The sequence below is a fragment of the Bidens hawaiensis genome, unplaced genomic scaffold (assembly GCF_021521415.1).
Source record: "Bidens hawaiensis isolate Kalapana, Puna unplaced genomic scaffold, B.hawaiensis_p1.1 tig00018048_1, whole genome shotgun sequence".
Taxonomy (NCBI): domain Eukaryota; kingdom Viridiplantae; phylum Streptophyta; class Magnoliopsida; order Asterales; family Asteraceae; genus Bidens; species Bidens hawaiensis.
Genome location: NW_027492727.1, coordinates 166,048 through 182,208, shown reverse-complemented (window position 1 = coordinate 182,208; position 16,161 = coordinate 166,048). Strand labels below are relative to the sequence as shown.

Genomic DNA, 16,161 nt, shown 5'->3' with positions numbered 1-16,161 from the left:
CAACGTTTTGAGTTCTCTAATCTCTTGTTTTCTCTTCTTGTTGTTATGGCTACCTCACAATCATCGGTTGGTCAAGGTTCCAACGCCGAACCAAGTTTCGTTCGTATTGTACCTCATAATCGTAATCAAGAGATTTGGTGCAATTGGGATTTGTTTGAATTGAGTGACCATTCATTGAAGGCTCGGTGCAAGTTTTGTGGGATTTATTTAAACCCACTTTCGAATTCAAATTTGAAGAAACACATCGAAAAACCGTATTGCAAGGCGTTGAAAAAGAACGTCGATTCGCAACAAACGCAAATGGATAGTGAAGGCGGAATATTTACATACCAAATTGATCGAGTTCAAGATCGTATGGCGAAGTTTGTGATTCAAGAAGCTTTGCCGTTTAGCCACTTCGACAACCCTCGCTTAACCGCCATGATTCGAGATACGCTTCAACTACAATACACTCACGTAAGTCGTCATACTCTTAAACGTTATTGTTTAAAATTGTGGAAGAAGGCCAAAGAGGTACTAATTGCATATTTTGAAAATATAAATACGGGAATAAACTTAACTAGTGATGTTTGGTCGGCTCCACATGGTCTACCCGAATCTTATCTTTGTGTCACCGCTCATTGGGTAGACCCGTCATCGTGGGAAATGATGAAACGCACCATTGCTTTCGAACTCTTTGAGTATCCACATACGGGAGATAATTTGTTTGAAATTTTAGATTATGTTATAAAAACTTATAAGCTAGAAAATAAAATATTTTCAATGGCATTTGATAACGCGTCGAATAATACATCGGCGGTTGATAAATTAAAATTAAAATATACGCCGATTTGCAATGGTGTATTTTTTCACTCAAGGTGTGTTGCACATATCATTAATTTAATCGTGCAAGACGGACTTGCTTCGGATGAGGTTACATCGGTTATAAACGATTTTAGACTAATGATACATGAAGTTTTTAAGAAAAGTAAAAAAAAAGACAAATGGAATATAGAAAATTTTGTAAAGATACGGGAAGAAAAGCTTTGGGAGCTAATTGGGATGTACCTCATCGATGGAATTCCACTTGCATAATGTTTTAAAGTGCTTTGAAACAAAGAGAAACTTTACAAATGTTTCATTCTAGTCTTGCCGAGAATGATTTGGCAATCCCCTTTTCAAATGAGAAATGGGAAATTATCAATGACTTATCGACTTTTCTTGAAGTTTTTAAAACATCAACTACGAAACTATCGGGAACGTATTATCCGACAAGTCCCTTGGTTCTTTCGGAGTTATTTTTAATCGTTAACAATCTTAAAGAATTTGAAAATAAAAGTCCAATGTTTTCAAACATCATATTACCAATGAAGTTTAAATTAAAAAAATACTTTCTTGAATTGCCACCGGTTTTTACTTGCGCCGCCGCTTTAAACCCAATGTTAAATGTTACGGGGGTTGAATGTGTGATAGACGAAATTTTTTCAGCCTTAGATATGCATGAAGTTGACCCAAACTTTTCAACAGAGGCAAAAAATGATTTTAATTTGAATTTTAAATTTATGTATGACTTTTATTTAAATAAATATGGGTCAAACATACACATGCCTATGCCGGGGGGGTCTTCATCAAGTTCAAGTGCTACTAGAGTATGAGATCCCATGATTAGCCTTATGAACACCGTTCGCAACGTAACGGCTAAAAAACAAAGGGGTAACACCCCTTCAAGCGAACTAGGAAGGTATAGTGTAAATGATTACTCTACCGGTTTATCCGAAGAGGAATATGGCACTTTTGATGTTTTGGCTTGGTGGAAGGTAAAGGAAACCGAGTTTCCGATTCTTGCCACCATGGCCCTTGATTTACTAACCGTCCAGCTTCTACGGTAGCTTCGAAATCCGCTTTTTCTCTTAGTGGCAGGGTAATATCGGTGAGAAGAACAAGACTAAATTCGGAGTCGGTGGAGATGTGCATTTGCTTAAAGGATCACTTGGACTCAATCGATCGTATTCAACACGTAACCACTCTCGAAGATGAAACATCACTTGATGTTCGAGTGCACGACGAACAAGAAGGCATTTCTACAAGTAATTCCGAGGAAGAAGTCGCCGCTCAATAATTACGACGAACAAGAAGGCTTTTCTAGAAATAATATGTCACAACTTTATATTTATAAGTTTAATGTTTTGTTAGTTTGTTTTTGAAGATTTTAAAACATGCAACCTTTTTTTTTGAACTTCTTAAAGTAAATAAAATGAATTTTATGTTAATTGTTTTGTTTATTTTTCATGCTATACAAATACGAACCGTAGTTTAGAATCCAAATCGCAAACGAAAAACGAAAAAAAAAAAAACTAAATGCACTTGTATTGCAAATCCAATGAACAAGTTTACATTGTACAATGGTTACATATTTAACTGATGATGTTCCAACTGATGAAACTCTGCAACTGATGTGTCACTGATTCATATTTTGCATCAGTGACAACAAACTCTGCAACTGATGAATGTTCCCACTGATGAGTATTCCTCATCAGTGGCAACCTTCAGTACTTGTCATCAGTGGCAACCTTCAGTAGTTGTCGCAACCTTCAGTAGTTGTCTTCAGTGCCAAACATCTTCAGTAGTTGTCTTTTCTTCATCAGTTAATTGTTTATTTTTATGTTAATTGTTTTTTTTTTATTTTTCATGTTATACAAATACGAATCGTAGTTTAGAATCCAAATCGCAAACGAAAAACGAAAAAAAAAAAAAATTTCACACTGTAACCGGTTACGGTACAGGAATCGGGTTAGGAACCGGTAAGAACCAGTTAGATAGGTTAGGGGTCCGAGGGTGGGAGAACCGGTTCGAGCCTGGAACCGGTTTAATTGAGGGTTTTGAATATAGGAACCGGTTCCGGTTCCTAGTCCCAAACCGTTTTGAACATGCCTATTGCGTACTGCAACAACAAACCGAATTATAGAGCAAAATCTAAAAAGTAATAGTTAAAACAGTTTTGAGATTTATATATCATTTATCAACATAATTTTTCTTCCCTTTTTATTTATTTTAATAATTTGTTTAGTTGCGTTAATCGTCACAATTGTTGTAACACATCAACTTCATGTTCTGAGAAATATTAACAACTGAAAAGAGGAATTAAACGAAGTCTTTGTCTATATAAATGCATTAACTTGTTAACAAGATAGTGTTCATTGACTTCATTCAACTATCTTAAAATTGGAACTTATACCATTCCATAACAAAGGCATCTTGAAGTTGAAAGTGAATCACATTCCATGAAGATAATAATTAATAAATGTCTAGCATGATGTATGGAATACCATAGCTTTGGAGTATTTCTATTGATCGGTCATGTCATATTTGCGTCAATTAAATATTATGTAGCTTCAATTTGAATTCTGCAGAGACGATGTACAATATTCTAAAGTTTATTGATATCTTCTTGGCGTATATTGCTTCTTTCCGGCTTCTTTCCCACAAATATATTTTTTGGGTACTCTGTGTTCTTAGCGTTTGCACTCGCAAGTTTTATTGCATGGTTAGTTGACGATGACCATGTCAAGAATCTTGAAAAGAGTTTACCCGAATCTCTTTTCACTTACGTGGGGCTTATTTTCGAACCTATTTTACTTGTGTTTGTGTTATTCGTACCCAAAGTCCTCGTCTTGATTGTCCATTCGGTTATATATTCATGTGTTGTGATGGAAATTATATATTTTTCTATCGTCTTCTACAAGTTCGTCTTCAAACCAATGATATGTCTTGACACGAACAACAATCACTCTTGAGTTACTCACATGCGAGTTTCGGTTTTTGTTTTAGTACGCATTTTATCGTTTAGATGCATTAGACCATGACATAGTCATTGGTTTTGGTTCATCATTATCTACAAATTTAATCCCATAAACTCTTAAGCATATGTTGCTCTCTATATCAAATTGAAAACCAGTGAACCGTAGGTTCGGAACTGGATTGCAATTCTCTCCACTAAAACTGGTGAACCGAACCGGTCAAAAAACGGTGGTTAACTGACCAAAACCGGTCATGAAACAGATCACAACCTGGTCAAGAAACCGGTTTGTATGCAACCTGGATTTGGCTTTTTGTTGACCAACTTAAACTGGTTTCATCACTAACCGATTTTTATTTTAACTAATGATTATGATGTGATTACAAGTTTATGCGCAAACCACAAGCAGGCCGTTTTTTTAACGGAAGTAAAACAAATACGATAATAATCACAAATTTGAATACTTCATATACACATTATGATTATATGATGATCATATTATACAAATTTGTTTAAAAAGATAACAATTTTGAGTTCATGAATGATACCTGCAAATGATACCGAGTTCATCATCATTGTAGAAAGAGGGCTGCTCCGACGAGAGCCACCCATAGTACTAACGCCGCCCAGAAGGCCTGGTTGTTTGCCAGGTCACCTGGCGGCCGCCATACCAAAAAGTCACCAAGGTAGTCTCTACCAGATGGCATTTGATTGGTTGTCGATCGGTTTATTTTATCATCCTTGTCCTTGTTTTTGTCACTCCATGTTCCTGCATAGCTGCATTCATTGATAATATTATTGTCATCTAAATATTATAGCATACACGCTTAACTTTTATCATACTTGAAACAGTTAAACATGTGAAATATGCATCACTATTAGCCAGGGGTGTAAACGAGCCGAGCTGCTTGTGAGCTATTGGTTAAAAACTAGAATCGAGGATAGCTTAAATGAGCTCAAGCTTTTATAGACGCTTGTTTAATAAATGAGAACGAACCCTAATTCACATATCAAGCTCGAGTTGGCTTGCGAACCTAGACGAGCTTTTTATTTGTATAATTTTTATATTATGTAATAACTATTATTACGTACAAAAAATTTGGAACCGTAACAAAATACTCTTTCAAAGTCCAAAACTCCTAACTTCGATTTCATCACCTTTGATTATGTACTGAAGTAACTGAACCTTCGATTTTGCACTGATAGAAGGTGATGAAGTTGATGTTAAAGGTTCTAGAGTTTGAAAGAGTGTCTTATTACGATTCCAAATTTAAAGACACAAATTACCCTCACATGAATGACAAACTTGCAATACGAACTGTGTGCAACTTTCTCAAAACATTATTAATATGAACTCACCTATCATAGCTGGAACCGATAAGTGGAATTGTAACCATTTCTTCTTGTGATATCTTAAGCTTGGGAGCTTGTAAGATATATCTAAGGTCTTTAGCTTGGCGTCTAATACTGATACTGGGATGACTTGTTTCTAGCTTCCGGTAAAGGTCAATGCAATCTTTGTGGCGGTTATTAGCTTCATAAGCCATAGCAAGCCATATTTGTATCTGTATATACCATACAACAAATGAATTAAAAAAGGTCCGACTTATTACAAATTTTGTCCCGTAATCAGTCAAACCGGTTAAGAGTTTAAGGTCAAATGTCAGAAAACCGCTGCAGGACTTCAAACTTTTTGTATGAATAAATTTTTTAACATATTATGTCCATGTCAGCAAATATAGCCTATGTGGCTATGTGCCGCCCATATCAGCATGTAACTAGTTTCATGGATATTACAAATTGAAGATTAGTAAGTTAAAGGATTTATTTATTGGGAAAAAAATCAGACTTAGAATAAATAAATCAAAAGGGTCCAATTTACCACGAATTTTGACCCGTGACCAGTCAAACTGGTTAAACTTTAAGCGGAAATCTCAGAAAACCACTGAAAGACAACTTTTTGTATGAATAATCCATGTCAGCATATATAGCCTACGTGGCATCCATGTCAGCATGTCAGCATATTAGTAATTTAAAAGGTTTATTGATAAAAAATATAAAGAAACTCGTAGACTTATCTGATATATGTTTTATTTTTCATGAAATGTGTCCTTCAAAATGGATGGTATAAGAGTTTTGACATCAATTAAACCAACTAACCTCGCCACCAAACAAAGTGGGCCTCGGTATGATTGTAAGTGCGCCTTCCAAGTACTCGATAGACCGCCCATACATACCCTTTCCATAAGCCCGTTGGCCCATATCAAACATCAATTGAGCCATTTTCCTCCTCTCTGCTTGTTCCTTAGCAACCTACCAATGTAATGAGAATTGATGTGTTACTGGAACATAATAACACATTGTGGTTAACCATGACATATATAATAATACTGCATATTTGAATAACATTAGGAATTGTTCACCTTTTTAACTCAGCTGCTAAAATTCTCAATGAATCATACTACAATTAAATTCAGATATTAGGAACAAAGTTCAAAGATCCAATTGGATCATGGATCACAACTAAGATTCTCCTTTCATATTTTCTAGTAAATCCTTGTTTGGTAAATAAAACTTGTAAAGAATTAAATTTAGTTAATGAAAATCACATCAGGTAATATGAGTTATAATGTATATCATTGATCAACTACTTATAGGAGTATAACGAGAACAATTACAAAGGAAACCTAATCAAATCATCATCCTGAGTCAGTTAGTGATATAACAACAAATCCTTAACTAATATACTTTCTCTAATACTATCAACAACAATTGTGCGCACGTAACGGGCACTTAGGCCAGGTAATTAGACTTCTTTCTGCTTGTTAGTCTTAAAGATGCTGCAGTTAAGCTCAATAGCAATTATAAACTTGTTAGGTCATCCTCTAGCAGACATTTGTTACACACTTGCACATCCTTCAAACCTCATCTTAGTTCCTTTTGAGTTTTTCGGGATGTAAACGAACCAAACAGGGCTTTGTGCATGTTCATCCATTATGAGTAAACGGTTCACGAACAACTAACCGAACAAAATTTCCTATGTGTTCATGAACAGTTCACGAACACAAACAATGCAATATTTGATTTGGCTAATGGAAAATAGTTAGTGTCCACAGTTCAGTTCTGCTACCAAGTTTGTGTTGGTGTTATTTTTTAAAATTCTTAAATTCATATGTTTGTTTTACACATAATTTAATTACATAATTCTCATATATATTATTGTTCTACAATTCCTAATTTTGCTTTAATCTACATGATAAAGATTCGACAAGTCATTAAAACTTATTAAAATCTTTAATGAACAATAATAAGCAAACAAACATTACCGAACATAAATGGACGTAAACGACTTCAGTTAGTCGAACGAAATTCCTTGTTCAATTTTTTTTCATTTATTAAACAAACGAACAAAAACAAGCAATTCACGATCAGCCTTACTTCAACATGAATAGAACACACCAATTTTATGTTATCAACTTAAATTCCATGATTTAACATCCAAATCCGAGTTAAAACATGCTAAATCTACATATGTCGAGTTTCAATTCCTATTGTAAAGCGTAAACCCAAACTCTAAGATCATATCAATCGAACATCCAAATCCGACTTAAAACATGCTAAACTTACACTAATCGAGTTTAATTCCTATTGCATAGTGTAAATTAAACACCTAATTCGATAATAAGTAAATGATATCAGTAATAACCGAGAAACCTCACCTTCTCGAGCTCTCTCCGAACTCTCTCCCTCTTCTCCTCTTCTGTCTCTTCACCGTCTCCATCTCCATCACCTCCACTACCTTCACCTTCCTCCTCCTCCTCCTCACCGCGACTCTGCAACTCCTCCGCCTTCTTCTCCAACTCTCTCATATCCTCAATCTCCTTCACTCTCATCCTCATCTCATTCTCCCACTCCAACCTCTTCCTCCGCTCATTCTCCACCTCCGTATCCACATCCGCATCCTCCTCTCCATAACCACTTCCATTTCCATTCTCCTCATCACTCGAACTCTCGTAATCCACTTCATTAAACTTCGAATTCGCCTTCCGTATTCCACGCGTACCACTCCGATTAATATTATTATCCTTATCGATTGGTACGTATGTGTAGAGATTGGAGTGTTGTGTTATGATATCCTTTTTGAATAGGTTTATGAAGATATCGGACGGTAAGAGACGTGGTTTGTTACGGTCGAGTACGGTGGTGAGAGGTGACGTTACGTCGAGTAAAAGTGTTAAGTTTCCGATAACCGCCATGCCGGAGAAGATGAAAACGGTTATGAGTTGGAAGTGGTGGTGGAGTCTGTTAGAGACTGGTGGGAAGATATTTTTCGGTTTATGTAAATGACTGTTATAACCTTAGATATTTGTAGTATGTATGTTAAGGTCCTTTATCTTTGGACTACTTTTACTTTACACCTATATACTTTGAGGGTACGATGCCATTTTAGTTTTGCAAAATACCGACTAGGCGCCGATTAATCGCTAATCCCTTCGCTGATTAGCTGTGGGATAATCGGCCAATTAACTGGCCAAGATCATGATTTATTGGACTTAATTGGCTTTTCCTGATGAGGTTCTCGTTAGAATCAGCGGTTTCCGGCGAGATTTCAGCCAGTTTCCGACCAAAATATGTTTGTGTATGTATATAAAAATGAAAATTGCATACAAAACATACATAATGTGTTTGTGTATATAAACTGAAAATTATACATATAAGTTTGACCCGATTAAACGCTAGTTCTCACCCCATCGTCCGACTTGCGACTAGCGATTTTTACAACACTTATTGTAGGGTTGTTCACGAGTGGAACCAGTGTAGTTTGAAGTTAAACGAGGCAGCTCAGCTAGGCTCAAACTCGATTTTGAAGTTAACAAGCTTAAGATATAGCCAACGAGCCGAGCCATGACCGGGGGCGAGCTTGGGTTGATTTTGGCTCGGTTAAAGAGATTGAGCCAACTTGGTTCAGGTTGTTGCTTGAGCTTCGAGCCGTGAGCTTTTTGAACAGCCCCGTGACATTGAGTATGCCTTGCTTAGACCTACGAAAATGTCAAAAAAATATCAAGTGACAAAGCGGGTTTAAATATTTCAAACCGTACTGACGACTTTGTATGCAATTTCACAATGTTGAAATGGGTGGTTGAGAGATCTATAGATTAGCGTAGAATGATGTCGAGTGATGAGAGAACATTCAGACATTAACTTGCTAAGATGAACTATGTTGCTAGACTTGCCACAAGATAGGGATGGCAATCTATAGTCACCTTTTGGCTTGAGAATAGGTATAATGTATGATGAGAATAATAAATGAGGAATTAATGAATATTAACCTGGTGAGTAAGTCTTTATAGTTGTGATATGATTAATATTTGCATTTAATGAGTTCAATGTTCATATCTTGTTCTAATGCCACACATGGTTGTCTTATTATAATAGTCCTTGAACCATCATGTCAAGTATCCAGACAGATTACTTAATCGTTGAAATCGATAGCTAAATCATAGTCGTATTCATCACTTGTTCCATATCAGATACCATGAGTGCATTCGTCCATGCTATTACTATAACTATTCTACACTTTTGTCCAAAGCAAATATCTGGATCGATCTAACACTCGTCATCACATACCAAAGCCGATCGTATAAAACCAGACCAAAGGGAAATTGACGGGCACCGTCGCACTTATGAGCGAAAACTAAAAACCTTGGTTTTAATAATAATCAAACCTTGAGGGGTCATCATTGCACTTACATATAAACTAACCAAATGTACAAAAAACTAAGTGGTTAGTATTCACTTCACGTCACTACTTCCTTTCCCCAAACGCCACCGTTTCATTCCGTCCAAACACGCCACAAATCCACATTATTATTATTATTATTATTACTCTATTAACCTTCTTAAAACGTCGTCGTTCCTCTCATTCCAAAACCAATCACACGTCACCACAATAATACGAGTATTATTATTAGCCGCTCGCCGACGATAACATCCTCTCCGTCATCACAACCGCCATTTCACGGTGTCAAAAACGGTTATTCTCCGTTAACTCCGTCACTTCCGTTAAATGTAACAAACTATGACGTTAATTCTCAACACTCATCATCATTATTATCATCCTAGCTTCATTTACTCCAAATTCCACTCCAATATATTCAATTTCACCAAAATTAGGGCTCAATTCACTAACCGGAGAGTTGACCGAACCGTTGACCGCCACCGGAGAGTTGTTTACGTGACGAATTCGGCTTCGGTTAATGGATACACTGTACGGAAGCATGATGATGATGTTGTTCCGGAGGTTGTGGATGACGTGGCAGGAGTGCCGGAGAGGTTGTTGAGAGCTGTGAGGTTGATTCCGGCGGTGCTTCCTGGTGGAGAGTGGTGGAGGTTTTTGGATGACGTGGAGGTTTTGCAGAATGCGAAGCCGGTGACGTTGGTGCGCGCGCTTACTCGGATGTGGGAGCTGATTTCGAGTGATCGGTGGATTATATTTTCGGCGTTCTCGGCGTTGATTTTAACCGCGGTAGTGGTTTTCTGTATTCTTTTGATTTTGTATTTTAGGTTTAATGTATGTTAGTGTTTTAGTGAAATGAGGTAGAATTAGGGGTGAATTATGCTTAATTGGGGAATACAAGCTATTAATTGCGATTAGGATTTGAGCAGTTTAAGCAGTTAGGGTGTAAACGAGCCGAGCCTGATCTCGACTAGGCTTGAGCTCGGCTCGTATGGAGTAATGAGAGCTCGAGCTTGAGCTTGGTTTGTTTTGAGATCTTTTTTTAAAGCTGCAGCACGGCTCGTGAGTCTGTTTTTCAAGCTCGAGCTCGGCTCGTATGGAGTTATGAGAGCTCGAGCTTGAGCTTGAGCTTGGTTTGTTTCGAGCTCTTTTTCTAAAACTGGAGCAATGCTCGTAAGTCTGTTTTTCAAGCTCGAGCTTGGCTGGGGCTCGGCTCGTTTATCATACGCATTTTTATTAGTTTTAGATATTTTGAGAAAAATCTTAAACGAGCCTAAGCTTGGCTTGAGCTCGTGCAGTACCTTAAACAAGTTAAAGCTAGGTTGTACTGTGTGAAATTAATACATAGAAGTCCAACAGAGGTTAAACTTTAAAATGCTCAAGGCTTGTAAAGACTCAACGAGCCTAAGCAAGCTTCCCATACAAGGCTCGAGCTACGGCTTGATAACTAAACGAGCTTTATTTGAGGCTTGAAAAAGCTCGGCTTGTTTCGAGCTTTTTATCGATTCGATCTATAGTGGCTCGCGAGTGACTCAGCTTATTTTCACCCCTAATTCAGGCTGAATCAATCTACTTTTGAATTTCTCAAATGTGAACAGATGCTGCGCAAACAAGCCCTTTAGTTGCTAATTTGTGTCTGATTTAGAGCCTCTAAAGAATGTTCTAGTAATTAGCATGAATTGCCATTAGCAGACTCATATTTGTGCATGAAAAATTAGGCTTTTTCTAGTGAAACTAACTTAGATTTTGTTTACATCATACAGCTTACAGAGATCTCCATTCCTCATTTCCTGACAGCATCTATATTTTCAGCCCAAAGTGGAAATGTAGCAGTATTCCGTGGAAATGTGAAGCTATTAATTTTTCTATGTGTCACTTCTGGTATTTGCAGGTTAAACTTTTATTAGATTTTAGTTGGTTTATCTTGTACATCAACTTTTTATTGAAAATTAGTGCAAGTAAGAATTGCATTTCACATGGACATTTGATTGTTGTTGAAGCCCTAAACCGCTATATATGGTTTTAGAGGTGTATCTATGTTTCATTGTATCTTGTTTACTTCTGTGACTATAAGATAACATTAATATGTATTGTAGTTTTTTTTATTTTATAAGAAGTTTCTGACATTTAGTTGTGTATTTGAAATTCAAGCGGACTAAGAGGTTGCTGGTTTGGCATTGCAAACATGATTCTTGTGAGTTCATATAAATATTCATCTCTTAGAATAGTAGAATACTTAAAACATTGCAAAGTTTGACTTTCCACCAAGTCAAACAAAAGGGTTTGATGATGTCCATGACCAAAGAATGAGTTTAGCTTGAATGCTGCATAAGAATAAAAGATGAAATTTTAACACTTCTTAATTTTTATAACCTGCAGGTTAAACGAATGAGGGAAAAGTTATATTCCATCCTTCTTCTCCAGGTTTGTGTAACATAATTATATGATGTTTTCTTGACTATATGATCTTCATTAATGATTACTTTTGTATTCAGTGAATACACTTTTTTCAATAACTATATCTTTCTGCAGGATATAAACTTTTTTGACTCTGAAAGTATTGGCGATTTGACTAGTCGATTAGGCTCAGATTGTCAGCAGGTGTCACGGGTTATTGGGAATGATCTTAACTTAATATTAAGGAATCTACTTCAGGTGCACTAAAACATATTATATGTTGCTATTTGTTCGAGGATCTCAAAATAGAAAATCTAATTTCAGTGTTTTCTTTCAGGCGACTGGGGCTTTGATCTACTTGTTAGTCTTGTCTTGGCCACTTGGCTTATGCACATTGGCCATATGCTCTACTTTATCATTAATTATGTATCGATATGGACAGTAAGATTTTTCAGTTTTCTTAAAACTATATCGATTGTGTGCAGTAAATGTAGACATTGATGTTTTAAATATGAATTATGTATAGATACCAGAAGAAAGCAGCCAGGTTAACACAAGAGTACACTGCATCTGCAAACGAAGTACTACAAGATTGACTTATGTTAACAAAGAGTAGTGTTCATGTATATATTTTCTCTTTTATTTTAAGTATCTAAATGGTGTGTTACTTCTATAGGTTGCGCAAGAGACATTTTCTTTAATGAGAACAGTCCGAGTTTATGGAACAGAGCATAAAGAACTTGAAAGGTATGCATTTAATGCGCTTAAGGTTTAATTTGATTCATACTGATTTTATTCACGGATAGGTACGACAATTGGCTGGACAAACTAGCTCATATAAGCTTGAGAACTAGTGCTGCTTATGGAATATGGAATTGCAGTTTCAACACTCTATACCATTCTACACAGGTTTTGCTCTTTCCTAAGCCTACACACACACATATGTATTTTTTTTCCATCGATATATGCTTTATTTGAATGTCTAATTTTATAGGTTATTGCTGCGCTGGTAGGAGGAACGTCTATAATGGCTGGTCATATAACAGCTGAACAACTTACAAAGTTCATATTGTATAGTGAATGGCTGATTTACTCAACATGGTTTGTGGGTGACAATTTATCATCTCTAATGCAATCTGTCGGTGCAAGTGAAAAAGTATTCCAAATGATGGATCTTGCACCTAGTCACCAGTTCACTTCCAAAGGCAAGCAAAGTTTTTAATTCATCAAAGCAATACTTAATACTTGAATTAATTGCGTATGTTGAATTGTGGCAGGGTCAAAGTTGCCAAATTTGAAGGGTCGTATCGAGCTTGTGAATGTATCGTTTAGCTATACATCAAGGGAAACGGTAAACTTATAATGCCTTCTTTTATACATATGATTACGAAAACTGTAGCATCAACATAATAATACATTTTCTTCCAACATATATTCAGTATTGTTTTTTAGCAATCCATTTGATACAATGCTGACTTTTGAAATAAAAAGAAGAATAATACACATTTCAACAGGTACATGTATTACGAGATATAACCCTTACTGTGAACCCTTATGAAGTAGTTGCACTTGTAAGTAAGTCTATTATTCTAGCTGCCTAATTTGTTTTATAAAATAACACTTTAAGTATTAATTAATTAATTAATTAATTTTAATAATGTTCATTAGGTTGGTCTTAGTGGTAGTGGGAAAAGCACAATTGTGAACCTTCTACTTCGTCTATATGAACCAACAAGTGGCCAGGTAACCCTTTCTTCCGAAATGGTGAATTTTCAATAGCAATAACGGGTCAGACCGGTTAGTTAACAGGTCAAACCAGGACGATGCATGTTGACCCGCAAATATTCTCTGTCCTTTTTTGCTCATGTAGATTTTGATTGACGGAACTCCTCTAAAAGATTTGGATATCAAGTGGCTAAGAGAAAGAATTGGATATGTTGGACAGGTCAGCATAAAAAAGAAATGAACTTTGATCTGACTTTGTGACCATATTACCCCTTCATTAACTACTTATGCAAAACAGGAACCTAGGCTTTTTCGGATGGATGTGAAATCAAATATAGCATATGGATGTACACGAGATGTAACTCAAGAGGATATCGAATCGGCAGCCAAACAAGCATATGCTCATGACTTTATTATCTCATTACCTGATGGCTATAATACAATTGTTGATGACGACTTACTTAGCGGAGGACAGAAACAAAGAATTGCAATTGCTCGTGGGATTCTTCGGAACCCGTCTATTTTGATTCTCGACGAAGCCACTAGTGCTTTAGATGCAGAGAGTGAATACAACATCAAGGTATATATAATATATTAATATATATGTTCAAAACGTTATGCATCAACCTTCGTTTTTTGCTTATCGGCTATTTGGCTCCTTGATCATGTAGGGTGTACTTCGTGCTACTGGAGATAACTTTAAGAGGACTGTCATAATAATCGCACACAGGTAATAATACAAATAAAAAACCATTTTGTTATTTATGGTTAAAAAGACGGTTAAAAAGACTGATTTACCCTTTTCCACAGACTATCCACTGTACAAGCTGCAGATAAAATAGTCGTCATGGACCGTGGCCAGATCATTGAGGTAAACTCTTCAAAACACTTTCAATATGGTATAATGGGTTTAAAACGGGTCGGGTTGGTCAGTTATGAGTAACTAACCGGAAACTCAAATCATGTATGGCTGTGAATTCAGATGGGAAACCACAGAGAGCTTCTACTCAAAGACGGATTGTATGCGCGATTAACCAGAAGGCAGGTTGATGCTGTGGGATGACACATGCAACATATATAATCTGATTAAATATGTTTTGTATGGTCAATATATCATTATAACCATGGCAGGTGCGAGTCCCTTAATTTATTGAAGGGTAAGCGAGAATCTTTCAAGATTCATGACTCGTACGAAAATTAATGTCATTCATCGGTGAATCATGGATTTGTGGATTCATCTTTATGAAATGCTAGTAACTATATTTTATAATGTCGTCTTTTTTGACCAAATTGTAAAATGACTTCATTGCTGCAAAATTGGCTAGGAAATATATTGCTTCTATTTTTGTTTATATTTTTTGGGCAAATTGCATAAAGTGATAAAACATAATATTTATGCATCTAGTACTGTTGGCTTGGTAGTTGGTACGGTTTGAAATGGTTAACATATATTGTCAATTGTTTTTGTGTCAAGTATGATAAATCTATTTAGCATCATTAGTAGTAAGTATGACCTTGGGTTTTTATATAAAATAACTTAAAAAAGTTATATGCTCGAAAAGTATATATGTACTTGAAAAGGAATAGTAGTATGACCCATGTGTACTACCTATGCCATATGTGGTGTGGTGAGTTTTTACTAATAACTCATCTAATCTCACATGCAAGATACCTATTAGACCATCTTCTATGGTGGGGGGCATTAAAGCCACTCCAACCATGCTACGTCAGCGCCACGTAAGTACCGGTGGCATCGTAGCCTCAACCAATAATGCCTCGTTTTGGTTTAAAGCCCATTGACGCCCATATATATATATATATATATATATATATATATATATATATATATATATATATGGGAGGGTTATTTTGAGAACCATGGTGAGTTTTAAGAACTTTAAGAACTCAATTTTGAACCACACATTTAATTAAATGATATGAAATATGTGACTGAAATTAAATTCAATTAAAAAACGAAGCAGGAGAAAGAATAAGTATTTTTAATAATTACACAAGTTTAAACGTTAGTTACACATGTGTAAAAAGTCGATTCGGTGTGTAAAAAAATACCGTAATTTTTTGTACATCACTTACACTTACGTATTACACATGTGTAAAAAAAATTCGAAAAAAAAAATTTGTTACGTTGAGTTCTTTCGAGTTCTTAAAACTCAAAGTGGTTCTCAAAAGAAATCAATCATATATATATATATATATATGCATGCATGTGTGTGAGAGGTTGTAAGGAAAGCGCTCGGCGTTGGGTTGCTGGGTAAAACGGTGTCCCACCACCCTTGGTGGTGTTGAGCGCCCAACGGTGCCCGCCTTCGGCCCCTACGGCGCCCCATAGCATGCTGTTTTATTATTAATGTCCATACAATATATTAATTTTATATTCGTATATTAATTTTTATAAAAAAAAACTCATTATTTTTGTAATGTCACATTTGGGATAGTATAACTTAGTTCATTAACCAGTTGAAATTCGTTAACACCCATATACATATCAAAGTCGAGTATTTTATTA

At 36.0% G+C, this 16,161-nt stretch overlaps 2 protein-coding genes across 2 annotated transcripts; one reads left to right on the top strand and one right to left on the bottom strand.

Moving 5' to 3' along the window:
• Positions 1 to 4,214: 4,214 nt before the first annotated feature.
• Positions 4,215 to 8,040, bottom strand: LOC143555349 (uncharacterized). The gene is made up of 4 exons (XM_077044913.1): positions 7,495 to 8,040; positions 5,936 to 6,088; positions 5,135 to 5,340; positions 4,215 to 4,552 (listed from the first exon to the last, which is right to left on the bottom strand). The coding sequence occupies exons 1-4, from the start codon at positions 8,029 to 8,031 to the stop codon at positions 4,348 to 4,350; spliced, it is 1,101 nt and encodes a 366-aa protein (XP_076901028.1). The 5' UTR covers positions 8,032 to 8,040; the 3' UTR covers positions 4,215 to 4,347.
• A 1,743-nt stretch (positions 8,041 to 9,783) lies between these two features.
• Positions 9,784 to 14,951, top strand: LOC143555348 (ABC transporter B family member 26, chloroplastic-like). The gene is made up of 18 exons (XM_077044912.1): positions 9,784 to 10,301; positions 11,276 to 11,403; positions 11,664 to 11,706; positions 11,892 to 11,936; positions 12,045 to 12,167; positions 12,247 to 12,350; positions 12,436 to 12,490; positions 12,586 to 12,656; positions 12,716 to 12,818; positions 12,904 to 13,114; positions 13,187 to 13,260; positions 13,424 to 13,480; positions 13,578 to 13,652; positions 13,780 to 13,854; positions 13,933 to 14,214; positions 14,306 to 14,364; positions 14,445 to 14,505; positions 14,617 to 14,951. Exons 1-18 carry the CDS (start codon positions 9,855 to 9,857, stop codon positions 14,695 to 14,697), a joined length of 2,094 nt encoding a protein of 697 aa, XP_076901027.1. The 5' UTR covers positions 9,784 to 9,854; the 3' UTR covers positions 14,698 to 14,951.
• The last annotated feature ends 1,210 nt before the right edge of the window (positions 14,952 to 16,161 follow it).

Coding starts and splice junctions, on each gene's coding strand:
- LOC143555349 (XM_077044913.1), bottom strand. CDS start 8,031: ATGGCGGTTATCGGAAACTTAACACTTTTACTCGACGTAACGTCACCT. Junction 5,341..5,935: donor CCACTTTGTTTGGTGGCGAG/GTTAGTTGGTTT, acceptor TGGTATATACAG/ATACAAATATGGCTTGCTAT. Junction 4,553..5,134: donor ATCGGTTCCAGCTATGATAG/GTGAGTTCATAT, acceptor CAATGAATGCAG/CTATGCAGGAACATGGAGTG.
- LOC143555348 (XM_077044912.1), top strand. CDS start 9,855: ATGACGTTAATTCTCAACACTCATCATCATTATTATCATCCTAGCTTC. Junction 12,657..12,715: donor GAGCATAAAGAACTTGAAAG/GTATGCATTTAA, acceptor ATTCACGGATAG/GTACGACAATTGGCTGGACA. Junction 13,855..13,932: donor GAATTGGATATGTTGGACAG/GTCAGCATAAAA, acceptor TATGCAAAACAG/GAACCTAGGCTTTTTCGGAT.